At 41.0% G+C, this 26560-nt stretch overlaps 3 protein-coding genes across 4 annotated transcripts; 2 read left to right on the top strand and 1 right to left on the bottom strand.

Moving 5' to 3' along the window:
- The first annotated feature begins 97 nt into the window (after positions 1-97).
- Positions 98-2447, top strand: LOC103478883 (zinc-binding protein A33). Its single transcript, XM_008432976.2, has 5 exons — positions 98-218; positions 412-471; positions 559-705; positions 786-833; positions 1728-2447. The coding sequence occupies exons 1-5, from the start codon at positions 113-115 to the stop codon at positions 2279-2281; spliced, it is 915 nt and encodes a 304-aa protein (XP_008431198.1). The 5' UTR covers positions 98-112; the 3' UTR covers positions 2282-2447.
- Positions 2448-3378: 931 nt separating this feature from the next.
- On the bottom strand, positions 3379-4425 carry lg17h14orf119 (linkage group 17 C14orf119 homolog). Of its 2 annotated transcripts, none has more exons than XM_017310098.1 (2): positions 3710-4425; positions 3379-3637 (listed from the first exon to the last, which is right to left on the bottom strand). In XM_017310098.1, the coding sequence occupies exons 1-2, from the start codon at positions 4148-4150 to the stop codon at positions 3464-3466; spliced, it is 615 nt and encodes a 204-aa protein (XP_017165587.1). In that variant the 5' UTR covers positions 4151-4425; the 3' UTR covers positions 3379-3463. The 2 variants fall into 2 exon arrangements, with proteins under 2 accessions (XP_017165587.1, XP_008431197.1); XM_008432975.2 differs by having other exon boundaries at positions 3731-4424.
- Positions 4426-5144: 719 nt separating this feature from the next.
- On the top strand, positions 5145-24977 carry acin1a (apoptotic chromatin condensation inducer 1a). The gene is given in 19 exon segments (XM_008432974.2): positions 5145-5361; positions 7059-7124; positions 7317-7428; positions 7520-7575; positions 10838-12186; positions 12188-13622; positions 14386-14529; positions 15760-15827; positions 16088-16145; positions 18494-18533; positions 18760-18896; positions 20110-20253; positions 20346-20541; positions 20653-20798; positions 21397-21504; positions 21628-21735; positions 22168-22486; positions 22586-22677; positions 23652-24977. Coding segments are annotated over 19 exon segments (5085 nt in total). The 5' UTR covers positions 5145-5223; the 3' UTR covers positions 24021-24977.
- Positions 24978-26560: the final 1583 nt, after the last annotated feature.

The following is a 26560-nucleotide window of genomic DNA, read 5'->3' as shown; positions in this document are numbered from 1 at the left end:
GTGTGTGTGTGTGTGTGTGTGTGTGTGTGTGTGTGTGTGTGTGTGTGTGTGTGTGTGTGTGTGTGTGTGTGTGTGTGTGTGTGTGTGTGTGTCATAAATAGCCCCAAACAGCATGCAACACTTGACTCAGGCAATTCTTCTCCATCTCTTTTCAGACCTGGAAAAACAATTAAGAGCACAGGATAAAGAAAACAGAAAACTTGAGATCGCCAATAGAGGTATGGAATGAGCCCTGCTGCTGTGTTTTGTTCAGCCTTCCTGTTATCTACTGGAAAAGATCAGTCTCTATTACCTGAATGTGGACGTGTCTCGGAAAATAACATTCCATTTTAAACTGCTTCTCATGCGCCGATCTGAAAATGGTCTCTTGTCGCTTGGCGTTATAATCACTGCAGCTCCTTTCTCACTCAGACTTAAAGCAGCAAACGGTGGAGCTGGAAACGTGCTGCAACGCCAACACCCACTGTGAAGGTGAGAGGTCAAAAGAAAAAAAATGACCTGCAGCGAGGATCTACTGTGTCATTTTGTGTTATTCACAGTAAGCTTCTGATAAAACAGACGTGCAGAGGCAGCTGCAGCAGAGCCAGGAGGATGCGGATCGTCTCCATCAGCAGCTGCAGGAGAAGGACGCCGCCCTGAGAAAGCTGCAGCGCGACTTCGAGCAACAGCAGCGGGAGAAGGAGCGGCTGCAGGAAGACTACAACAGTATGTTCACCTCCGAACTACAGGTTAAACACGAGCTCAGATCAGAACCAGGAAGTCATGCTTTGTTCCTCTCCTCTCAGACGTCGTGGCTAAACTGACCAACGTGGAAGACAGGACCATCTATAACAGTGAGTCACACACAAGAGTCAGGATTGCTAGGAGAGCAACTGGAGATGCACTGATTGCAGTATTTTGGTCGATGACCGATCTTTAAAAAAAAACAGGCTTTCCAGTTCCATTGTAATCAAACTTTTTTGGTTTGTTTGTTTGAAAACTTGCTCAATATAGCAACAGAATCACTAAGTTTACAACAGTGGTGTGACTGTTAACCACGCACATAAAGATGTGACCGGGTCACCGCAGAACAAAAAGAGACAGCAGCTGCATTTCCATCGGTCATATAATTGGGCAAATTGGAATTACGAAAACAAATTTGCTTTATGGATACCCAGCAATTTAAAAAAAAAAACCTTATGTTTTTTGCTAAAAGGTTTTTACGTTAGGAGGAGGTGGTTTTTCAGCGACATTAAAATTAGTGTATTTAGTAAAATTGCAAATTCGCATCACACGAGTCATGTGATCAACAACCAGATGTTAGCACTGACGGGAAAGATGAAGAAGACGGCAGGAAGTGGTAGGAGGGTGATGGCGCGGCATGTTTTTTTAATTTTTTTTTATGACTTATCACGTGAACAGACATATTCTCGTGGGATTTTAATTGCGTTTCATATTTAATGGAAAAGGAGCAATTGCGGAAATGTGTATTTCGACATGAGCCAAATATCAACAGTTTTGTGCACCTTTGTAATGGAAACATAACTACTGGCTGATTTTCAGACCTTTGTGTCAGTAGATAATATCGGTGGAAAGATCAGTTTCACGCCAGTCACCCAAAATTAAAGAAATCGAGGCCGATTTATCAGTGCAACCCTAAAACTAACACACAGACACCGTGCATTCTGCATGTTTAAACTTTTTTTTTTAAATGTAACAAACACAGTCTGCATTTCTCCCTTTTCCAGCAAAGATCACCTGGGATCCAAACACGGCACATCCCAGATTAGTTTTCTTTAACGACAACACCGAGGTATCCACCACCAATGACGTACCCCCGTTCCAGGACAACCCCGGCAGGTTCGACGTTGTTCTCGGCGTTCTGGGCTCGAACGGCTTCTCGAGAGGCCGCCATTACTGGGAGGTGTCTGTAGCTGATAAACGTTGCTACCACATCGGGATGGTCAGCGAATCGGCCAAGAGAAAAGGATCGTTGTCCTTCAGGCCCGCGAAGGGTTTCTGGACCATTGTCCTGAACAAACAGAATGAGCTCAAAGCGATTGACAGGACGTCGGTAACCCTTCAGGTTGAGAGGCTGCCCATTACTCTGGGCATCCTGTTGGACTACAACAAGGGACAGGTGTCCTTCTACGACTCTGGTGCCAGATCTCATCTGTACTCGTTCTCAGGTCAAGAGTTTACCGACAGAATCTTCCCGTTTCTCAACTACTGCGTTGAGGATGTCGAAAATCCTCAGCCAATAGTTTTACTGCCTCCAGGATCAACTGACTGGATTAATTAAACAACACAATAAGTCTGGTTTTGGCACATTTGTCCAAAAGTTACATGATTTAATAATCAAATATTTTATTGTCTTTATGAATGATTTTGATTCAATAAATCAACAAACTTAAAAGTGTGTATTGACTTGACTGTCATTTTCTAGGTGTAATAAACATCAAGTGCAACCTGTGTAGTTTTAATGAAACTCAACCGTCCAACTTCATAAAACAAAGCGGGTTTTTATTATAAACACGTTGGCCTTGAGAAACATTACAAATCTCTGTAGAAAAAACCCAAGTCACATCAAATGATCACAAAGGATTTCATCACAGTTTAAACAATTACATGGGTTTGAAAAAGAACAAAAAAGAAAAAAAAAACAGGGTTCCTACAGGGTCTGGAAAAGCAGAGACGCACCAGTCAATCATCCGTAGATCAGAATCACAAAGTTTTACAACAAGTGATCAGAGTGTCGGCTACCAGAAAAATCTGACACGCAGAAAAAACAAAACTCCCACTATTTTTGGTCTATAAACAAATGACATGAGGTAAATATAAATGTTTTAGACGTTGTCATGTGCTTTGAGGCATCAATGGGGATAATCTTGTAATTCCTTCATTCAACCTCGATCAAAAAACATTCCCCCCCTCCCCCACTTTCCTTTGCTTCATGCCTTGCGGACAAAAGTCAGAATCAGCAGGCCACAGTGCCAAGGAAAATTAGAAATCGGTATTGATGGTGCATTTCTATTTAAAAGAATGGAAAAATATGGAATTTGATTTATACTTATTCCAGGTTTGGACCAGTAACAGAAATATATTTAATGAAATATTTATGTTCGCACCTAATTGTCTGCATGAAAAAAAAAACTGCTGTTATAGTGTTTTTTTGTTATTTTTTAAAGTTGTACATCTGTCGTTTCTCTCCATCCAGCCTTCTGTTGAATAATCTCTCTGTCCAGCCATCCATCCATCAGCTCCCTTGTGATGTTTCAAGGCTCCATCTTTAACATCTGAACACTGTACGAACATCTGATGTAAAATCATCCAAAAACCTATTGTTTCTTAAATATGGAGCAAAAGTTGACTGAGAAATCTGAGTATCTGAGACTTTAAAAGTGTGGACTTTCTATGTAAGAAGTGTGTAGGAAATCTAAGGAATGCAGTATCTGCAGGCATGTCCTCTGATGCAGACTTCTGGTCAGTCTCTTCCTGCGGTGCCAGCTACACTCCTGTAAAAGTGGGCAACAAACATGGGGTCCTTCTCCTCCAGCATGTGCAGGAAATGATTCCTCTCCTCTTCCCCCCAGGACTCAAACCACTGGGTCCACAGCCGGAGCTGGCACTCAAAGATGTTGGGCAGTTTGTCTTTGACCTGTCACAAAGCAGTAGTTGAGATTTCTTTTTTTTTTTTTTTTAAGTGTAATCTCAAGAAATGTATGTTCACCTGTAACAGAGCAGGGAGTACCTGGAGGGTGCTGAGTGAGTCTAGGAGAGTGCACACTTTCCCCGGCAGGGCTTTGCCAACAAGATCCTGCAGAAACCTCTCCTTCTGGGGGTCATTCCAGCCTTGGAACCAGCTCAGGACACACCGCTGCTCCTGGAAGGTCACATAGGAAATGGGCTCTGGTTGTCTGTCTTGACCGGCGCAGGACAGGTTCTCCAGGCTGGGAGGGCTGGCTGCAGCCTGAGGAGCTGATGGCAGGTCAAACTGGCCTGGAGAAGGCAGGCCAGCCCCGCTGTTGCTCTGGGTAGCAGGGGTCGCTGCTCCTGCTGGTACACTAGTGGGATTATAGGGGCTGCCGAGGATATTCGGGGCTGTAAATTGCTGGCCATCAGCGGCCTGCCGCTGGCATGGACCTTGACTGACCTGACTGAACCACGACATTTCTCAGAAAGTGTTTTCAACCAGAAAAAAGTTTGCTGGAGTTTGAAACGCCAGCGGCGGAGAAACCCTCCCGGGTTTGTTTACATGCGGTTTAAGCAAGACCGCCGCTCGAGCGTTATTTTAAAGCTAGCATCACTTAACACCAGCTGTTTTAATTACAAAAACCGGCTTAATTTGAAGTTAAACTACGTCATTTTGCTCATATTTAGATACCTGTTATGTCTACTTAGCAGCAGTCGTGTAGCTGCAAAAATACACAGGAAACGGAAACAGTTTAAAACCTCTTTTTGCACGGAAGTGAAGATTGCGCAGGATTTGCGCAAAATGTTGTTTAAAGCTACAAAAATTAAAACACTGATATAGATTTATAACATATATGTACACGAATGTGAAGTGCATAATGTGAATTGTGTGTTCTGTAAACTTTATTTTTCTTTTAGTTATTTTAATATTTATGAGAGGTGTTGTGTCGAAATGGGTTTCACCATCTAAATGCGCATTCTTACTGTCACAAGCTTACGGCGACAGGCTGTATACGTCATGGTGCATTTGTACACTTCGTACTAGAGATAATCTGTTTTGAAAGAGGCTTACAATTATTTTATCATATTCTTTTTTAATCAAATATCAAAACACCCCTTTTCAATACCAGATATTGTCCTGAGGACAAATTTAATTTTGGGCTTCGCCTCCAGTTAAGGTGCTAAAAGGGAGATCAGTACAATACCACTGACCTCCATTTATATGTTAAATATTTTCATAAGTTAGGCGGATACCATGATAGTAAACATACCACGCTCTCTTTTTAGGAGTTTTCAGAATTATGATGTGTGTCTAATTTGTCAACGAGAAAAATCACATTAATTTCGAAATCATTTCGAGATTTACAGTTCCATGTACGACTCGACTTAAATGCACCACGGATTTAAACGCTGCTGTAAAACGCTGTGCAGAGGCGCATCTTGATGGGGGACCGTGACTCTTCACAACACCGGGAAGTGAGCGGCGGTGACGCAGGGTGGAGGAAGGCGGCGCTCGGCGCACTCGCTGGGAACTGACTAGAGGAACGGAAAATGGCGGACCTCGAAGACGTTACGCTGGACGGGAGACCGCTCCAGTCCCTCCGTGTGGCGGACCTCAAAGCGGCCCTGGAGGAGAGGGGGCTGTCGAAAAGCGGACAGAAGAATGCTCTCATTAAAAGACTTAAAGGGGTAAGGTTTACAGCGAAACGCAGTGCCGCTGGTGAATCCCTAGCTAGCGTCAACGATGAGACGGGCTGATGCTCTCCGTAGAGGGCCGATAACTGAGTGTCGTTACTGCCGAGCGTAGTGGAGTTATCGAGGCTGAGCCCAGCTGTTAAATGTCTGCTTATTCCGCGTACTTGCTTGTTGCGGTTCTGTCTGCACAGCCTTGCGGATCTCAATGTGTGCACTGTAGTTCATCCAACTTATTAGCCAACGCTAAACTGTTTGTTGGTGTAATGTTGTGCAGTTAGCCTGTTAGCTTCCCCCTGCTAACGCAGTGAAATGAGCGGTGGCCTGAGCTTGCTGGCTCGCTTCTGTGTCCACTACAAAATAAACCCGGTTAGGGTGCTGGGGTGCGCTCCCCGTGAGTCTCGTTTGCACCACTTTGTTTACATTTCGACATTTTCCGCCATGAAACTTGGCGTCAGTCTCTGTCCCGTCAAACACCGCGGCGTGTGTGCAATGTACCCGCTGAAATGCAGTAAATAATTAAGTGGTACACAAATGTCAGCGGCTAGCTCGTTTGACTTTTTTGTTTTTCCTTTTTTGAATGTAATCAGCGCTTATTGACAACTGCATATTTTATTATGTTTACTTTAGGGCTTTATATCACTTGTTGCTACATTATGTCATTTTTTTTGTTGCTAAGAATCTTATGGCTGCCAAGTTGTAAAAAAAATACTGTCTTTGACATTTATCAGACATTAGTTTGTATGTATTTATTTGTGTTCATATACCATGGTGAATAATACCTTGTTCATTCAGTTAGGTTACTTCTTACATTGTGCATGCGGTTAATTATTATAGTATCAAAGAGCTCAATAATAATGCTTATGATTAAGTGTCATTGTAAAAATGTGCCCATATATTGACAGTTGCCACATTTGTTTGTTTTGGGTCGGGTCCCATTACCTAAACCCAGCTTACTTGCTTCTGATATGGAAACGTTAATGTATCAACAGGTTTTCTGGTTGCTTACTGCATGTAGATTTATCTATAAAGACCATCAGATTCCACATTAGGGGAAAAAAGAAGAGCATTTTTGCTTGCATGGCTTTTTAGAAAAGTTTTCACATTTTGTCAAATTACAGCAAAAAAGCTCCAGATTTTTTGGAGGGATTATATGTGACATTCAAACACAAACCTGAGCATAGTTGTAAAGTGAAAGGAAAAATAATATTGTTGGTTTCTTTTTACATTCTTTTCTTTTACAAAATAAAAAATATATATTTGAAAAGTGTTATGTGCATGGTTGAAACATGTCACTGAGCATCGTTCAGTCAGTCTTCCCAAAATGAAAGCAGTATTGCACATTAAGACACGACCTTGCACTTGGTCAGATGAGGGCAAAACCAAACTGTTTGGCTTATATTTAAAAAGCATTCTTGTCAGAAAACTAAAAAGCATAACAGTACACATCAGTCTGAGCACATTACCACATAAGTGGCCCATTTTCAGATTTTAGTTTGTTAAAAACAATCATTCTCTTCATTTACTTAATTGTGCACTCATTTAAGTAGATTTATCATATAATATGCCTATAGGATTCTTGAAAAAATGTGGGTTTTAATTTGGTTACATGTTAAGTAGTGAGATTATTTTTTTTTCTGCTAGTTACATTCCATATGCTCATCCCTTTTATTAATCGTATATCTCCACAACAGGCTCTCATGCTGGAGAATTTGCAGAAGACCTCCACTCCGCATGTCGGACTGCAGCCCAACTCTCAGGTAAATCTCAGAGGTGCTTTTATTGTCATTTCAAAGGCTGGGAGTCTTTTTAAGCTCCAATCTCTGATCTATAAATAACTGAATGTGTTTTAACACACCACTTCTTTATATGTCTGCTTAAAAGTGCATTCGGTTGCCCCTGCGGGACTGTGCTTGATCATTTTTCATTTGTAATATCATATCTATATTTAGATTGGCGAGGAAATGAGCCAGAACAGTTTTATCAAGCAGTATCTGGCTAAGCAACAAGAGCTCCTGAGGCAGCGTCTGGAGAGAGAGGCCCGTGAAGCGTATGAAACGAACGGTGAGTGCTGTTAGAGATCCGTCCACTGCTATTAGTTATGACTGGCCTCTTTGGTCTGTTTGAAAGTTTGTCATTCTCTGTTTGTGAGCAGAGCAAGAGGGCCACACGCAGGTTAACAACAGTACATCGTGCCCTCCTCCTGCCCAGGTTAGTAAGCTGCTTTTTTCTTTCATTTATTTTTTTTTTTGCATGTCTTTTATTTTTATAATTCCTTTCCCCATTAAAGGTACTTTTTTTGGTTGTATGAGAAAATTTGTAGTGCCATGTACAGATATGCGCCTTGAATTCGTCTCGTTTTGTGACGTTATGGCCATAAACTGCAACGCAGGAGAGGGACTTCAGGATATACTACCACATATTTGCACACAATTATGAAGTAGACAAACAAAGAAAAATGTTTTTCAATAGAAAACTGAAAAATGTGGTGTCTGTTTATATTCAGTACTTTGAATAACTAGCGTTTTGGGGTGTATCCCTACCAGCTTTGCTTATCTAGGTGCTGATATTTTTGCTCACTGTTGCATTCGGATTGGCTTAAGCTGAAAAATAAAATACATCAAGAGCGCCTGGAAATAACAAATATTTTAAGGCTTGCCACTAGAGATGTGCTGATCAGGTTTTTTCCTGCCGATACCGATCACCCATGAGGGCTGATCGCCGATACCAATCGCCGATACCAATCACATAATTATTATTTTATTTTTTTTAATCATAAACACTACCAGTTACATTATGTGGAAAAAGGAACCAGGAGTTCACCTTAATTTAGACAAAAACTTGTTTTTAATAACTTTTCCTAAGAAGAAACAGGCATTGTGCAAATTGTACTGCTATCAATAATACTATCTTTAACAGACTGATAACATATGAAGGCTCTGAAGAGGCTAAATAATGCAGAGTCATAAAAATCTCTCAACATTGCCAAAAAAATTCAAGTATAAAACTTAACATTCAAAGGCAAATACAGGTTCCATTACAATAAACAATCCAGAGTTACTGAATGAAAACTTCCTGATAGCATGGTGGCTAGCTGATTACTGCTAGTCCTGATTGGCTGTTTCTGACTGAGCGGAGTAATTATGCACAGCAGGGAGGAGATCGATTATTTTTTCAGAGATTTATCTGTCTCATGTTAGGACAGCGAAAGTTTTAATACGTATGTAAAATGTTTTTTTTAGGTTAGATGCTGCAGCTTTAAACAGAGGTTTGGTGTGAGAGTCACTACCAGGTGGAGCAGAAGTGACGCTCCGTCTATGAAATATTACTAGCTGTAGCGCGTAGCAGTGGTTCAACAGCGAGAGCAGAACCGGCGTCTTACATCGCAGCTCGAAGACTTAAATAATTTTGCGGGTCATTTGTTTAGGTTTCTGACCGTCATGCTAATCCGGGTGAGTGTTTGTAGCTGTGCACTGCTTTACCTGCTATCTGATCCTCCATATGTCTTTTTTATTGAGGTGAGCCTCGATGTAGCCAAACTCCGTCAAGTTGGCATTGTTTTTATGTCGTATTAGCTTCGTTGTGTTGATGCATTTTGATGTGCTTCAATTTTCAGCTGCAACACGCAAACTTCCCCATTCACTCAGTGCGTTATAGTTCCACATCGCTTAGGATTTGTTGCTGCGCGTTTGCGCAGACTGAAGGAAAGAGGAGACCAGCTGCACAGGCAGGCTGCAAAATKAGATGCAGGTGATCGGTATCGGCAACAAGAGACCGTGATCACCGATCATGCACTTTTTCACGAAAATTGGCCCGATTGTGATCGGTGACTGATCGATCGGCACACCTCTACTTGCCACATATTTCTTAATTGGAATTGGTCTGAATGTTGGCCGGTTCATTCTCACACATGAACATGCTTTCATCTGAACCTGTACAGAGTATGCTCTGGTGTGTGCCGAGTTGTTCCGCTAGAACAGGAACCTCCACCCTCGTCTGAAGCTTTTTTTTTCGTAGTTTCTAACAGGTTTCTTCTGTATTAAAATCTGTGTCAATTTCATCAAATCCAGACTAGTTTTCTCCTCCATATAGGACAACAGCACAATGGGGAATGAGTGCTCAGATTGCTGTGCAGCGTTAATTTTCCATATTGCACTTTGCATATTAGCCAAAAACTTGCATTTTAGTTTCATCTGCGCATGTCACAATTTTCCAGATGTTTGCTGTGTCTACTTATCTTGCGGCAAATGTTAAATATTACCTCTTGTGGCTTTATTTTTTCCAGTCTTTCATAAAGGGCACATATGTGGATTAAATAAGTAATATCAGTCCTATTAGAAGATTTTCCATCTGAGCTCTGGGTCTGTAGAGATAACATTGACTTCTCGTTTGCTTCTCTGATCAATGCTCTCATTGTACAGCCTGTTTATTTAGTTGGACGGCCTTGTCTTGGATTTTCAGATGAGGGATTGATCTGTATAAAATGTTCAACACTTACGATGCTGTTTTATGACCTTAACTAGGATTTAAGCTTCTACAAAACTTTCTTCTTGTCTGCCATCTTCCTTGCTCTTGACAATATTTTCAACTCTAAACTAGGGCTGGACAATATGGCCAAAAACAGTCTGATGATAAACATTTTATATCAGTCTATTGATAATTATTGATTAGTTTTTTTCTTGTTTTAAATATGTTAAATACAGCCAAAATGGTGTCCTGGTCTTTCCTGTTTTATCCACAGTCATCACTTCACATTGTTGTTTTTTATTTTTAAACAGTTATGAGGCACAGTAACAAAACCTTAAACGGCTGCGTGCAAGTTACTCAACAGGTTGTTGCGAGGTAACCAAAAAGCGAGTGACTTAGTTGGTGCCACCCACATTAGTTGTGAGAGGTTGAGCAGCTAAAGTCTTTCCTCTGTCTACATCCCCCAGAATGCTGTGCAGTTCAGTGAATATTCTATATATTGCATATTCTATCCGACATACTAACTATAGACATATATATCATGTGTCTGTTGTAACACATCCATCCATCCATCCATTTTCTGTACACCCTTGTCCTTCAGAGGGGTCGGGAGGGTTGCTGGTGCCTATCTCCAACTAACATATTGTTTGACTTATTGTATATATCAAACCTTTGAGGCCTTCACAGAACAGCTGGATTTATACTCAGCTGAAGGCACAGAGATGACTTCTGTTCACTAACAAGGGAGTTTTGAAGGCAGACTGTTTCACTGGTTTTTGTTTGGGGGTGTTGCAGTAAAAGAGGTCTGACTGCATTTTAATGGCACGATCTCAAGATTTTTGATTTGTTAAAAAAAAGGTTAAAATCATGTATAGTTTACTTTACACTCCAGTTATTGATTAAATGAATATTAAATGAATAACAATACAACTAAGTCTGTGGAAATACCAATCTAGTCACTATATTTCTAAGACAGGTTATCATAATTCATTTCGTTGCTCATCAGGAAGTCACACCAGCTGCTCAACATAAGCCCCCTGGGCCCTCGGATGGAGAGGGATTCTTTGGTTCGGTCAATGCAGGACAGGGGAACAAGAACCAGGAGGCAGACGTGTCCAGCCCCCCTGCTTCTGGCTCCATGGCCATGCGAGCTCCTGCCTCAGAGCAGCGGTCAGAGCGAGGTTCTGCCTCCAGCGAAGTTGCAGGCGACAGCGACGACGACGACAGCGAGGAGGATGGTGACGATGACGAAGACTGGGGCAGCAGCGCCCCGAGAAGAAGCCTCCGGGAGCCGGCCAGAGTGCCCGCGGCGCGGTCCGGTGCAGCACGCCACCCGCAGCCCCAGCAGCAGCACATCCCCCCTCTTTTGTCTCCTCAGCTCCGGCAGCCAACGCCTCCTCCTTCCCCACCTCCAGAGTTATCGTTCCCCTTACCTGACACCCCCAAACAGAGCCCACCGAGTCCCCCTGTCGCCGCGGCCCGCCACTCACCCAGCTCCTCCAGCTCCGGCTCATCCAGCAGCGGCAGTCGCAGTAGCAGCCCAGAGCCGCAGAGAAGTGCCGACCGTAAACCCGGTCCGCTTACCCTTCTGGCACGTAAAATGGAGTCCGAGGGTGCCTTCTCCGGAGGAGGCTGGCATGGCCCTGATGGCGAAGGTGACAGGCAAGACAGCGGTTCACCTTCACTTATGGCTTTTCCTGGCAAAGGACCTCTAGATGGTTTGGGGTCCGCTGGAGTGATTCCAGGCACGCATTCAGCCCACATCCAACTATCTGGGGGTATACGCAAGGCCGCTGTAGCGGAGGAAAGAGAGAGGGAGCGGGTGATTGAGATGGAAAGACAAGAAAAGCAAAGACAACTTGAGCGGGCTGCAGAGGAAGAACGACAAAGAGCCATCGATCTGGAACGGGAGAGAGAGAGGATTGAGCGCCAGCAAGCTTTAGAAAGAGAGGAGAGAGAAAAACAAGAGCTAGAGCTTGCTCTCGAAAAAGCGAGACGAGAGAGGGAAGAAGCTTTGGCTAGAGAGAGGGAGGAACGAGAGAGGGCAATGGAGCTAGAGCGGCAAAAAGAGCTCGAAAGACAGAGAGCCTTGGAGGAAGAACGTCTGCTGAAAGAGAGGAAGGAGAAGGAGAAACTGGAGCGAGAGGAGATGGAGAGGGCAATGGAGCGAGAAAGAGCCAAGGAGAGAGAACGGCTAGAGAGAGAGAGAGCTCTGGAGCAGGAAAGACTGGAGAGGGAAAGGATAGAAAGAGAGAAAGCTCTGGAGAAGGAGAGATTGGAAAAAGAAAGAATTGAGAGAGAGAAAGCCCGGGAGAAGGAGAGATTGGAAAAAGAAAGAATTGAGAGAGAGAAAGCNGGAGAAGGAGAGATTGGAAAAAGAAAGAATTGAGAGAGAGAAAGCCCTGGAGAAGGAGAGATTGGAAAAAGAAAGGATAGAGAGAGAGAAAGCGCTGGAGCAGGAGCGATTAGAAAGGGAGAAGGCTCTAGAGCAAGAACGATTGGAAAAAGAGAGAATAAAAAGAGAGAAAGCTCTAGAGCAGGAGAGATTGGAAAAGGAAAGATTGGAAAGAGAGAAAGCTCTAGAGCAAGAACGATTGGAAAAGGAAAGAATAGAAAGGGAGAAGGCTCTGGAGAAGGAAAGATTAGAAAAGGAAAGGATAGAGCGAGAGAAAGCGCTAGAACAGGAACGATTGGAAAAGGAAAGAATAGAGCGTGAGAAAGCTGCCGAGTTGGAGAGGATTGAGAGGGAACATGCCTTAGAGCAAGAAAGAATAGAAAAAGAAAAAGCTCTAGAGAGAGAAAAACTGGAAAAGGAGGAAAAAGAGCGAATAGAACGAGAGCAAGCATTGGAAAGAGAGAAAAGAGACAGGGAGAAAAAAGAGCACTCTGAGAGAGAGGCAGCTCTGGAACGGGAGAGGATGGAGAAAGAGCGAGCTGAGAAAGAAAGGAAAGAACAGATTGAGAGAAAAAAGGTCTTAGAGTTGGAGAAACTAGAAAGAGCTCAGGCCTTGGAGAAGGAGAAGGCCTTGGCGCAAGAACGTGCTCTGGAACAGGAACAATTGGAGAAGCAGATGGTAGAAAAGCAACAGAAGAAAGCACTGCATCAAGAAAAAGAGAGAGATGCTAACCTTCTTCCTCCAAGTGGTGGCAGTGCGCCAGAGCAAGAAAATGCCCATGCCCCGGTGGCCCAGAGTGAATCCCAGCCCTCAGACTCTGGTTCCACACCTCTTTCTCCACAATCATCGTCTAAGAAGTTTCGCTTCCTTAGGGACTCCCCAGCTCGACCTCAGTCCGGTTCTATTATCATCAAGCGGCCCCGTACATTTTCTGACACCCCCCAGCCTCGGGCATCCCCCATCACTTCACCGACTAGCGTTGGGGGTCAAAGACCAGGAGGAGCCCTGTCCTCCACTAACCAGGAAGACGCACAGATTCAGTCCAAGCAGGATGTTGGCGCCGTGTCCGTTAGCTCTACAGGGACTGGTTTCGACGGCATGAACACCAACCGCACTGCAGCCCACCCGGGTTCCAGAGAAGAAACATCCACGGTGGAGGCTACTTTGCCAAAGACCGAAGAGTCTGTTGAGGGGAAGGATGAAAGGAAAGACTCTTCAATTTCTGAGGATAGAAGTGGCAGAGAGGCAAAGAAAGAAGGGAAAAAAGCAAGGCGAAGATCATCGTCAAACGATTCCTCTTCCTCAGATTCAGACTCTGGGTCTTCGTCTTCTCGATCATCCAGTTCATCCTCATCTTCTCAAGATAAAGCGGTCTCCACCTCCAGGATGAGACAGGTAAGCCCAACAAACTCCAATTTGTCCTTTTTGGACAGATAAATTATGTGTGAAATAAGAATCTACATATAGTTTGAAAACTAGGCTATTTGGCATGACCCAGTGTTAAATTCTCACAGTGTGGTGGAACTGTCAATAGGACCTTGGCGGCAATAACTGCTATCAAGCATTAGCAAAGGGTGTTTCTCATCGCTGTGCAGGGATTTAGACCTACTCTTCTTTGCAGACACGAACACTCAGAAATACACCACTGAGTGTTGTTTTAAACATGCCAGACGCATAGAGGGCAGCGTAGCGCAAAGCTAAAACCTGATGTCAGCCAGTCCGATTGCTTCAAAGTTGCACACTTCTCATTGGCTTGTTGAGATGTTTTTCCCCGTGGATTGAGTTGAGACCAGTGTGTTCTGCAGTTTCTAGGATGTTCTGGGTTCTTTTGTGAATGAACCTTTGGGCTGATTTAGGTAGGAGGGTTTGTTTCTCACCTCCATTTTTAGAAATGGTTTTGTAATACTTTTCCAACTGATGTAAATCTTAGTAGCCTTTTTCCTTCTAATAAATAAAATGAACATTTGAAATCAGCTTGCCCCCCCCCGCCCCCACTTAGTGTAGTTTAAAAATGTATAAACTCTTGTAACAAATGGGTGTGACAAAAATCTGAAAAAGTCCAAATAATTGTTCACGTCGTATACTTTTACAAAAAGGATAAAGAAGTATTTTGTCAATTCTATATTAACTATTTTTCAACTCTTACTTTTTATTATAGGAGGGGAAACATGAAAGAGGCTCATCATCACAGGCAGCTGGGTCTCAGTCTGAGGATTCGAAGGAGAGCCCAAAGGCCTCCCATCCTGAAAAAGAGCTGCCTGTAGCCAGGATTAACACAGCAGATGGAGACGTTCACACTACGGTCAGCAGCATAATGAACCTTTATTTATTACACTTGCTTTTTAAAATAACTCATTGTTATCTACCTGAGGGAATACTGGAAATATTATTTTTTGTTCCTGCTGACTGGAACGTGATGTAATCTGTCTCTCTTTTGCCTTTCTGTCTTTTTTTTATTTTTGCATTTCTTTTTTTTTCGTTCTTTGTCTTTACATTTTTTTGTCTCGTCTTTCTTTTGTCTTTTTCTCTTTTCCTGACTTTTTTCATTCTCTTTTGACCTTTTTTCTTTACTCCTTCCTCTCTTTCTTTCTACTTGTCTTTCTTTTTGCCTTTTCCTTATGCTTGCTAAATGATATTTGCACCAAGTACTTTTGCCCGTTTTTTTAAAAACATTTTACTTGGTGGAAAAAAAACAACTTTTGTCATTATTATTTTTATTTTACAGACAGAAACTAATTTATTTATTTCAATCTAATGCAGTTTATGTATATGGTATCAGTTCATTATTCATTATTTCAAGTCACTGTAAAAGACAGTCAGATGGACTTCATGTCCGATGATTTTGAATTTGGTTCCTAATCTTTCCAAAGCGATCCAGGCGAATATTCAGACGTTTACTGAAATCCATCATAAGTCTGTTTCAAGTGTAAAATCCAGTAGTAAAAATTAGCCTCAGGAAACCAGCATCATTCAAAATAATTGTATTTATTTAATATAATTTATTTGTTGGCTCTTTAGCAATATATATTGACATATGAATATTATAACATGGTTTTAATTACAAATTTCTGAGTCGGTAAGTAATAAAATTCATTAAATTGAGAAAAGGGGCAGGATTAAATACGCGTTCACTTTTTCTTGCTCCGTCTCAAACAGAAAAGTAGTGACAAGCTAATTATTTTGTTCTTGGATATGTACACGTCTTCTTTGTCCTACTGATGACTTATTTTTAAAAACTTGTTTGAAATAAATAAATTAAATGAAAAAAATATATCAAAACACTTCTAAAAATATTTTTCATTTTATTAGTTTATTACCTGAAGAGATTGTTCTAAATCCTATCAGTGGTAAATTGTAATTGTATTTTATTCCTTTTTAGTAAATCATGACAGAAAATTATGTTTTGTAAGGTAATGTTTTTGTTTTTTTTTAATTATAATTTGGGATGAAATCTTTCCCATTTAGGAAGCTTCACTTTGAGCATGCAGTTTCATTTTTATATATATATATTCTGCCTTTTCTAAATTATCAGAAACAAACGGATGCAAACAGGAAGAGAAAACACAGCGAGATGGAAGAAGAGGAGGAGGAACAACAAAGGTCTGTTCAGCTGCTCTGGTTTTACACGACATCGCCGCAGCTGTGCCCACACTAAAAACGAGTTTTATCTGTGTCACCTTGAGCTTCCCCGGCTTCACTTTGCTGGATCAGACACAACTACCAGAAGCACCTTATCATGTCTCGCATTCAAATATAATAGTCCAGTTTTCAAAATCCCCAACAGCTTCTTATCTGACGCAGGCCTTTTCGAGGTCCGCATAAGAATAAGTATCTGATTTGCATTTCTAACCTTTACACAGGCAGGAGAAAGAGGCTTCCATGGCGGATCCAGAAAAGTCCTCAGAGTCCAGTGAGGAGGTAAGACACCAATGGATGGATGGCAAAACTGTCAACAAATAGACACATACCACTGTGATTTTTTTTTTTTTTTTTTTCACATACCACTGTGATTTTTTTTTTTTTTTTACAATTAGATACACAGATGTGTTTTGTGCTCAAGTTTATTGATCAGTTTATTCATTGGTTTAATTGCAATGTTAAAATGGAAACTGTCTGAAACTAGAAGTTTTCTTACTTTGGTTGACATTCAAACTCCAGCTGATTGTCTAGATGACGAATAATCCCACAAAATTGAACTACAAAAGAGCAGAGGCTGCCATGTATTCATCAAGATGGCCTTCTGGAGCTATTAACTGGATCACAACTTTCAAAGAACATGACAGCAGCTTCTTGATGATCCGTGCTTTGTTTTTCCAATCAGTGTGAGGAACACAACAACATCTCTCAGATATTTTCTCTACAGACTGGAACTGCGGCAACTTTACARGGATGCTTGGATTTTGTTTCATCTTTGAAACCACTAATAATGTTGTCTCTGGATTGCGTTTAGCTGGACTTTTATTGTTTTTGTTCTTTTTTTTTTTTTGCTCTATTTAAACTGAAGAACAATTTGCTGCTTAATGTGGCTACGGAGAACTGAACGTTTAAGTTGTGGATTTTGGTGACCGTCTAAAGCGTGCGTCTGGTTCTGATCGTCATCCTTCCTGCTGTTGGTGACGCATCGGAAGGACTCATGAAAACACACATTTCAGGGCTCTGAACCTAGAAGATAGTCGCACTTGTGCTTCACACTCCAGTCCCAACGTCTCAGCCAGCACTGATTGAACCCTTGTTGTCTAATCGGGCAACAAGGGTCCAGTTGTGATTGGACCATTCCCATTCCAGTAAAGATCAGGTTGCAGTGACTCCAATAAGTAGATCTCACTCTGTCTCAAAATTTGTAGTTAATTTGAAGTTTGGTTGTAATGTTGGCCAGAGAATCGGCTGTGAAAAAGGTTTTTCTTTAAATGTATCTTTAAATTTTGATAACGTCTGCTGTCGTGGAAATATTCGGACTAGGGACATAAGTTATCGATTAATGAGGTAATCGAAAATTTATTGATTTTTATCAGTGGACCAACAATTAAATCATAAGCAAATATTTTCTTTAAAATCTGAGTTTTCTCTTGTATCAAGAGGACTGACCATCTTCCCATAACATAAAGGGCTACCTCTAGCATTATATATATATATATATATATATATATATATTATGAATTTTAAAAAATCTACTCGGTATAAACAGAAAATTGAAGTTTTCTCGCATCGTTAAACTTAGACACTAAATAATATAAGACGGGAACCGCAAAACCCTTAATAACCAAAGAACAGAGAGATTTTCATACTGTGTTGTTTGCGGTTGCTCTTGAAGGAATATTAAAAAGTCGCTTCATGAAGTGGATTAACTCACATCAACCTTCAAAATCAGCCTTGCTTAATAATAGCATTTTTTTTTTTTTTTTTTCCCCCCCATCATGTTACAATTTTATCTGTTCTGCCCTCACTCCCTGTCCGGTGTTATGCCCAGAAACGCATGCCTGCCCAAAATTGCATCCCCCGTCGCGGGAGCGCGCATCGCTCTAAACTCTCGCACCATAATAACTTAAAAGCATTACAAAACAGATGTAGAGCATTTTATATCATGCTTAACTTTCTAGTCTGTTAATGTAGGAGGGAATGCATTTTAATTTATGAGCCTGAAAATATTTGCATCCGTCTTGTTGATATGAAACTTATAGCATTAGCTCAGAGAACAAGTGTCATTAAGTAGAAAAGGTGAAATCCTTTCAGCTCTTTATTTCCCCCAATTAGCACAGGGATGCATTTTTTGGCAATATGGATTTCCAGCCTGCCACAATATGCACCCTCTCTCTATTCTCCTCAAATATTATTATAGTGATTTAAAAACCTGTACCAGCAGTTCATGGAACTATTCTGGTTAGGTAGAAAAAGTTATTTCACTCTTGACTCTTTAATTATTCAAATTAGCACAGGGATGCCTTTTTTGGCAATATGGATTTTGAGCCTGCTAAAATATGCATCCCCTCTCTATTCTCCTCAAAAAAAAAAAACACAAAAAAAAAAAAATATATATATATATATATATATATATATATATGACAGCCATCATTTGCAAGGAATTTGAAAACATCCTTGCAGAGCAGTTTGTCCTTGTCCTTTTTTAGTCCTTACTTTTACCCTCACACTTGCTGCTCTTTCTTTCCCCCAACCGGATCTTTGCCACTGCTCTCCTTCTTATACTGCTATCCCATGTAATTTGGGTTGTTTTTCTTATATATTGTTTTTGTTTTGTTGTCGTTTTTCAGACACCAAAGGGTTTCTCCGGACGCAAGATCTCCCTTGGCAGTGAGTACATTAATTGACTTCTAAGTTCTCACTTCTGACACAGTAGAGAAACGAGAGCTTGGTTTAGTTTTGTGCTTCTTTCTTCCTAATAAGTTTCATTGCTTGAATAATTTGTAAAGTGTTTCAAATAAAACAGTACAAACTCTGAGCTACACATTCTACCTCAATGAAAGCATTGTTTATCTTTGGCGTCTTGCTTATATCTCTGTATGCCTTGACGTACCAGGCAGCAAACAGTCTCCAGGCAGCGCAGAGGCCGAACACGAGTCGGGGGCCGTGGCAGGTCGCAAGAGGAGGTGGGGCTCCAGCACAGCCGTCACTGCCAAAAAACCTTCCATCAGCATCACCACTGAATCACTCAAGGTATTTGCAGTATTTTGCGTAAGGTTTTTCTATTAATAATAGTTTGCAGCCTTGCAAAAGTTGACACATTTTGTTATAGTCTCAAACTTTATCGCATTTCATGTGACGAACTGAATGTAAAGTAGTGGATGATTGTAAAGTGGAAGTGAAATCATTCATGGTTTTTAATTTTGCTTTAGAAAGGCGGTGTGCATTTGTAGTTGATGTTACCTTCAAAAGCCACTTAAGTATTAAATATATTTAATAACGTATTGGCACAGAGTTTGTTGAAAAGCTTGACCTAAAATGCCCAACTCCAACTAGGTGTTTTCAAAATTTGAAAAATGTTTGATTTCTGTGTAAATTCTTGAAAGTGCTTTATATTCAAACTAAATTTTGTAATAAAATGCAGTCTAATATTTGATGTAAAGCCTAAATTTAGAAAGAGTTACTTACAGTAGAAGCCAGAAATTTTCAGACTTTTTTTTTTTCCAACCATCTGAAGTTACATCAGACTAAACTTCTCTTGTTTTAGTTCTTGTTTAGTTGTTTTAGTTAACACAAATTATTTCTATTTGGTTTGAGAATTTTTTTTTTTTTTAGAGATTTTGTTTATCACTTTTTCTGTATATTGTTTTTAAGCATTTAATTTGTGCAGGAAGGTAATTTGTCTTAGCATGATTTCTTTGGATTGTTTCAGTCTGATGAATATTTATTATTCCTAATGGCTCGGTGACTTATTGATGTAGGTAACTGAAATAAAGGTTGGCGTAAATTTGATATGTTAAGTAACATTATTAAAAAAAAATCTTATTTTTTAGTGTTTTGACCTGTTACCAGTCAGACATATAAGGTCTGTGAAAGAGAGAGACATTTCAAAGCGTAAATGTTGCCATATTCTGGTTTACCCTGACCCTGTTGTAGGATGTAGATTACTACCATGACACATTATTAATAACAGAAATAAACTATGCCATACAACCAAAGCTGTTTTTTTTTTTTTTTTGTTCCTTTGTAATGTATTGATTTCCAAAGTGTGGTGCTGAAAAAGCTTCAAACTTACCTTGAAATTGCCTAACATTGACCATTGTAAAAGTGTGCGAACCCTGTACTGAAATATATTAAACTTTATCAGATTTGCTCATATGACAGCCCTAGGCTGTTGTAAAAGCTGCCTCTATACCAAAAACGACAAAAGACCAATAACTGTTCTTTCCCCTTTTCTTATTGTTAGTCCCTGATCCCAGACATCAGGCCGCCTGTCGGCCAGGAGGCTGTAGTGGATCTACATCCTGAGGAAGCTGCTCTGTCTGGCGCCGAAGATGAAGACCGGGAGCGCTCCGACCAGGATCTTCAGATCCGACGCACCGTCACGCAGGTCATTTGCCGCAGCTCTTAATTTTTTAAAAACACGGTGACCAGGAACGAGCCCGTTCACGTTTGCGACGCTGCTCTCTGCTCCGTTTCCAGGTGGTGCCTGTCGAGAGCCAAGAGAACGGACAGAAAGAAGCAAAGAGAATGAGGCAGGACGACTTTGAGGAAGACGATTCTCAGGTAGAGGGGGAAAGCGTAGCGGCCCACGAGGAGCAGATGGACACGTCTCTCCCAGCAACTGTGGAAACCCAGTCGCCAACACTAGCAAGCCAAGATACTGAAACCAACACTGGTACAAGAAGAAAGCCGCGTCGAATACCTATCCAAAGCTAAAAAGTTGAAACTGATGTTTTCCTTTTATTTGTTAACAAGATTAAACTCACAGTTCATAACATTTTTCCAGTGACACCCAGCGACACCCTCATCCGTCGCTCCATCAGCCAGCAGAAAACGGGCGTTTCCATCACCATCGACGACCCGGTTCGCACAGCCAGGCAGCCCTCACCGCCCCGAGGCCAAGCCTCCAGCATCGTTCACATCTGGAACCTGGTGAGAAAACGCTCCTGTCAGACTACAGCTGCTATTCGCAGCTTATTTTAGGAAGCAGATCCAAAGTAGATGAGGTTCGACTGGTTTGTTCCAGCAGGTGGTGATCACAGTCTGCTGTGTCAGCTGCCTGTTTGTGGAAAAATTAGCAGCTTTGAAAAGTGTGAAATTAGGTAATTTTTTTGGGCGGAGAAAAAAAACTTACATTTTATCTTTTATTCTATCTTGTAGAAGAAAAAAAAAAACCGAGTTTCTGAGAAATGAAATCATCATTCTATGATTTATACTTGGATGATGACCGACGCTGATTTGATCGTTTTAACAGGTTTAAAGTAATCTAAAATATTATCTAAAATAAAATATTAATAACTGTTATAAATGATATTACATAACAATGACCTGAAACGGTCTTTTATTTCATTTTATTGTTTTTACGTCCAAAGATCAGTGCTGTAAAAGTTTGAAAACTTGCCTTGAAAATGCTTGAAAAGTTCTCGAATCAAAGCCAGTGAAATAACGTTTTGGGACATTTCCAGTTTGAACGTCTATTGCGTAATGTTTCCATTTTTCGGTCATAAGCGTTGTGCAACGTTTTCTCCAGGTAAGGCCGTTCACACTCGGCCAGCTGAAGGAGCTGCTGAGCAGAACCGGCACTCTGGTGGAGGATGGATTCTGGATCGATAAAATCAAGTCCCACTGTTACGTCACTGTAAGTTTTTACCCATATTTGTTTTCATCCTGCACATTTTGAGCCCGATTGTGGTTCTTGAAAGTTTCATTGTTTTTTTGTTTTGTTTTGTTATGTTTTTTTCCCCTGAATCTTTCTCCGTAGTACTCGAGTACCGAGGAGGCGGCCGCTACCCGGGCAGCTCTTCACGGAGTGAAATGGCCCCAGAGCAACCCGAAGGTTCTCAGAGTAGACTTCTGCCAGCAGGATGAGGTAAGAGTCCATTAGTCTGGGTTTTGTGTTGCAGCGACTGACTTTCCATTAATCAACTGGAATTACGAAAATAAATTTGCTTGGTGGAAACAATTTCGAAAAACATTTTGGCGCTAGGATCAAAATTGACCTATTTCGCAAACCTGCAAAGGAAACGTTTTTTCTTCGCGTCACATTAGTCGTGATCAACAACCGGATGTTATTACTGCCAGAACAGATGAAGGAGACGACAGGAAGTGGTAGGAGGATGATGGCACTGCATAAGTTTAATTTTTAGCACCAAACTTATTCACATGTAGTTTTAGTTGCAGAAGCAACGCAGTTTTGAAATTGTTTTTTTTTTTTTGTTTGGCTTTTTTTTTTCACTGTTAGAAAAATATCGACAAAATGTTCCGCACATTCGTAACGGAAACGTGTCTCTCCTCTTCGTAGTTGGACTACCAGAAAAACTCCTCGGGAGCAGGCGACAGGCCTGGAGGAGGAGAGGACACGGGAGCCGCCGCCGCCCCGGGACGTGGACGAACGGCGGGCCTGCCGTCGCTTCTCCCCGAGCGGGACCAGTGGGCGGAGCGCGAGCGGGAGATGGAGCGCAGAGAGCGGGCGCGGGCGGAGCGAGAGTGGGACCGAGATAAGGTGAAGGAGTTTGGGAAACCCGGAGAGGAGAGGGAGGGCGGTGCGCGAAGGTCTCAGTCCAGAGAGAGACGGCGGAAGGAGAGGGGGAAGAGCAAGGAGAAGAAGACGGAAAAGAAAGGTGAGAGGGGGACGGCTCATGTTGGATCCTTTAACATGTTCACAGTGGGATCGATGATACATTTTTGTTGACCTTCTGTTGTTTTCTCTCTCAAACTAGCCGAGGATCCTCCTGCAAAGCTGCTGGACGACTTGTTCCGCAAAACTAAAGCGGTTCCCTGCATTTACTGGCTGCCCCTCACAGAGGAGCAGGTGAGAGACGAACCACAGGCCAACTTTTAAGCGGATGTTAAACATTTTTTGTTTTCTTTTTGTTGCCTTACGAACACAAACTTAAGTGTTTATTATTTTAAGGAACATAATTGTAAAGTTGAAACAGACTTTTTTTTAAAGCAATTTTTTTTATTACAAAAATGTTAAAAGTGTGACAGTCTGATATCCCAAAATAAAACTCAGTTGATTGCTTTCTTTCTTGATCTGTTAAAACGTAATAAATCCACTGAGGAAGCACAAACTAAGTATTTTTGGTCTAGTTTTTTAGAACATGTGAAATAACTCAAAACTAACCAAGATATAGGAGCTTTTTAAAGTAAATAATTCTTAAATATTGATTTTTACAAAAGTGCTAGTTCCACTGGCAGATTTATAACAAGATATTTTTCCCATAAGTGAAATAATCTGCCAGTTGATCTAATACTTTTTTAAAAATCAATGCTGAGGCATTATTGATTTAAATTACATTACTTTTAAGTTAATTTTGTCTTATTTCACACATACTTAGATTTTTGCTCTAGAAACTGGACTAAACATACTTGGTAAGATTCTGTGTTTTTGCAGTGAAGTTACAGTTTAGTCTTTAGATTTGTTCCAAGACTCACAGACACTTGACTCGTTGAAGATGCTTGGAAAATAAAACATCCAATTCTTTTTCTCTTTTTTTTCCATCTTTGCTTTTTTTTAGTGCTACTATCACATCTTTACTTATTAAAGGATACATTTCTCGCACTGAACTTGTCCTTTAAAGGAGATTTTAGAACAAAATGTTCTGGACTTTTTCCAATGTTTGTCAGTAAAAATAAACAGTAACAGTGGGAAAGTTAATATTTTAAGGTGCGTATTTATAATTTAATGTTTCTCGACTTCCCAAGTCACTTTACTGAGAAAAACGTATCTCATAATGAAAACATTTTTTCGTCCTTTTTTTTTGTTTTGTTTCCTCAATTTAGTTTCTTCAGCGAGAAGCAGCTCGAGCGGAAGAGGTAAAGGAGCGCGAGGAGCGGCGGAAAGAGCGCGAGAAGAGGCGAAAAGAGGAAGTGGAGGAGGAGGAGAAGAAAAAGGAGGAAGAGCGCAAGGAGAGAACGAAAGCGGCGGGCACCTCCGCCGGAAACCGGAGCGAGGGTGAGAAGGACAAGAACCGAGAGCGGGAGAGGGACAGAGACCGAGGTCGAGACAGAGACCGGGACAGGGAGAGGGACAGAGACAGGGAGAGGGAGAACGACAAACGCAGGGACGGGTACCGTAGATCCGGGGGCGGCGGAGCGGGATCAAGCCGGCGCTCGCGCAGCCGGAGCGAACCGAGAGACAGGAGGCGCTGACGGGACTGCCATGGAGACCGCCGCTCCTGCATTTGCCTTTCACTACATGTACTTTGTTACAACAAAGACCCAACAGAGGACCAACTGATGTCATTTCTCCACATCTCTCAGAAGAGTCACTTTTTTTTTTTTTTTAAAGCACATCTAAGACCGCAGTCATGCTTACGGAGACCGTGATGTTTTGCAGTGTTGTTTTCAATCCGGTTGAGGTTTCAAATCATCTCCTTTATGCCTTCGCTGACGTTTTCTTTCAGTTTTTTGTCCTGATCACGTAGCAGAACGGCACACTGGACAGTTTCATACTACTACAAAGTCCACTTTTTCTTCAAAGTCTAGATGCTGATTATACTTTTTTTTTTTTTAAGCTGCAGTTGACTCCTCTGGGTTTCAGCATCTTGCAACTTGCTGAGGACTTCCTTTGTTGCTGCATGTAGTACAAAAGCTACGCTTTTTTTTTGCCAGTTCTGCCTGAAGAGAAAATTTGTTGGTCTGCGCATTTGCTCGCAGAAATCGGAAAATATCAGAAAAATCCCTGTTTGGCATTTTGTACAGACTTAAAATATCTGCAAAATCAAGTCTTTAAATAAGGCAGCTCTGGATTATTTTTGACTTAGTGTAAAAAAAACAAACCTACTAAGACAATGCAGTGTTCCTGTTTCTCTGTTAAGAGATGAGATCATTCTCTGTGGGAGAGAATCCGTCACGACTAACACGAGCTCGGATTATGTCCTCATTGAACCTCTTTCCATCTTTTCCTCCTCCCATCCAGCTCTCCTGTCAATACAGGCCTGAGAGAGGAGATCGCATTATATGTTCTCCCACCAATGGTTTTAATATTGTTTTTTTTGTTATCGTTATTTTATCATTTTAGTACAAAGATTTCATTTTGTTTTTAATTCTTTAAGTACGCCTATCAGTGGTGAATGTACAAATAATAAAAAAAATTGAAGTTTGAAATTATTGTCTTTTTTTTTGTTTTTTGTTCGGAGTAGCTGAGGAATTTTTTTTTCTTCCTTTTTTACAGATGAGGAATTTCTCATGTCAGATTTAGTTTTTTATATCACACATCAAACTGGTTTCCATATCACACAAAGACAACCAGAGTAAGAAAACAGTTTTCCAGTTATGGTTTTATTAATTAAAAGTTACTTGAACCAACCTGGCCCCCTGTGAAGAAGTACGACTAATAACTCGTCTTTTAGTTTTGGTAACCATAACCCCGGGTAATCACTGAGAGTCAACCAACCAAGTCTTGCCATAACAGCGATATTTGGTGAAATAACGTTGTTTTGGCATCGGCTAAATGCTTTAGCTGTTTCTAAATAAAGGTCCAATATAACAGTTTAACTGCTTTGTTTCCCCATCAAATGTGATGTGATGTACACATTGTTCTTTGGAAAGACATGGGCCCATATTCTGAAAGATTCTCAGTTGTTTGAGAGTTCATATCTTCTTAGCCTAAACATTTCTGCCTAGGAGTCCTAGCTTACTGCCCAAGTGGTGAGGAATCGGACATTGATTGCTCGTGTTTTTTAAATTCATTTGAAAAGTATAAATTAGTTGTAAATACGTTAATTAAAGGTCTTAAACTTAGTGGTGTCAGGACTATGTAACTTTGTATATTTAATGTAGTCTATTGCCTCATGCGTTTACACTCTGCGCCCTCGACGCGCCTCCGTATAGACCTTGAATGTAAACCAGTCTCGCAAAACGTTGGGTGTAGAGCAAAATGTCAAGCGCCATAATTCAAATTCAAATAGTGCGTTCACACCAAACGCGTTACGCACGTCAAAAACGCGTCCGACGCTTCAAGTTCGACGCTTGACACCTACCGTTTCGCGCGTCTGCTGTACATTCAAAGACTTATGTTGAAGCGCGTCAGCTGTAATCATTGTTTTTCTATGGACGCTCTTGACGCGTCAAACGCTCGAAAAGCGCCGCAACGGCCCTCAACGCAAGACTAAGGAATCTGGATAAATGGGAAGGACAATGGTATACTTTAAACTTCTACTTAAATAATTCTGTCATTTCCACATTTCCTTCTTTAACGTCCCCTCCCACATAGTTAATTAAGAAAACAGAGAAATATGATAAACTGTTCTAATATTCTCTTAAGTAAACACGCTCTGATCTGCATACAGAAGAGCATATAAAGTTCTCAATTAACTGCCATTCTATTGTCTTTGTCTGCAAAGAAAATATAAAGCATAACTTATTTTATATGCATTATGTGAATAGCTGCACATTTAATATGCATGTCTTAAAACAACTGACATTTGCAAAGCATTGCTTGAGGAAACGATGATGGGTAACATTTTTTAAAAAATGTCTGCTGACATAAGGCAATCACTAAAAAGTGATAAATAATACCAAGATCACAATCCTTCAGCAAAACCTCTTTTTCGTTAAACTTGCACAGAAAAATTATTTAAAATTGAACAAATTTTAAATCGGTTTTACAATAAAAATATTTAACATTTTATTTACAAGACAACTTGTTAAACCAGTAAACACACCTTTCAGACTCTTGGTCCCGGCAA

This window comes from Poecilia reticulata, linkage group LG17 (genome assembly GCF_000633615.1).
Source record: "Poecilia reticulata strain Guanapo linkage group LG17, Guppy_female_1.0+MT, whole genome shotgun sequence".
Lineage (NCBI taxonomy): Eukaryota > Metazoa > Chordata > Actinopteri > Cyprinodontiformes > Poeciliidae > Poecilia > Poecilia reticulata.
Note: the sequence above shows the minus strand (reverse complement) of the source record. Positions and strands in the feature narration are given on the sequence as shown.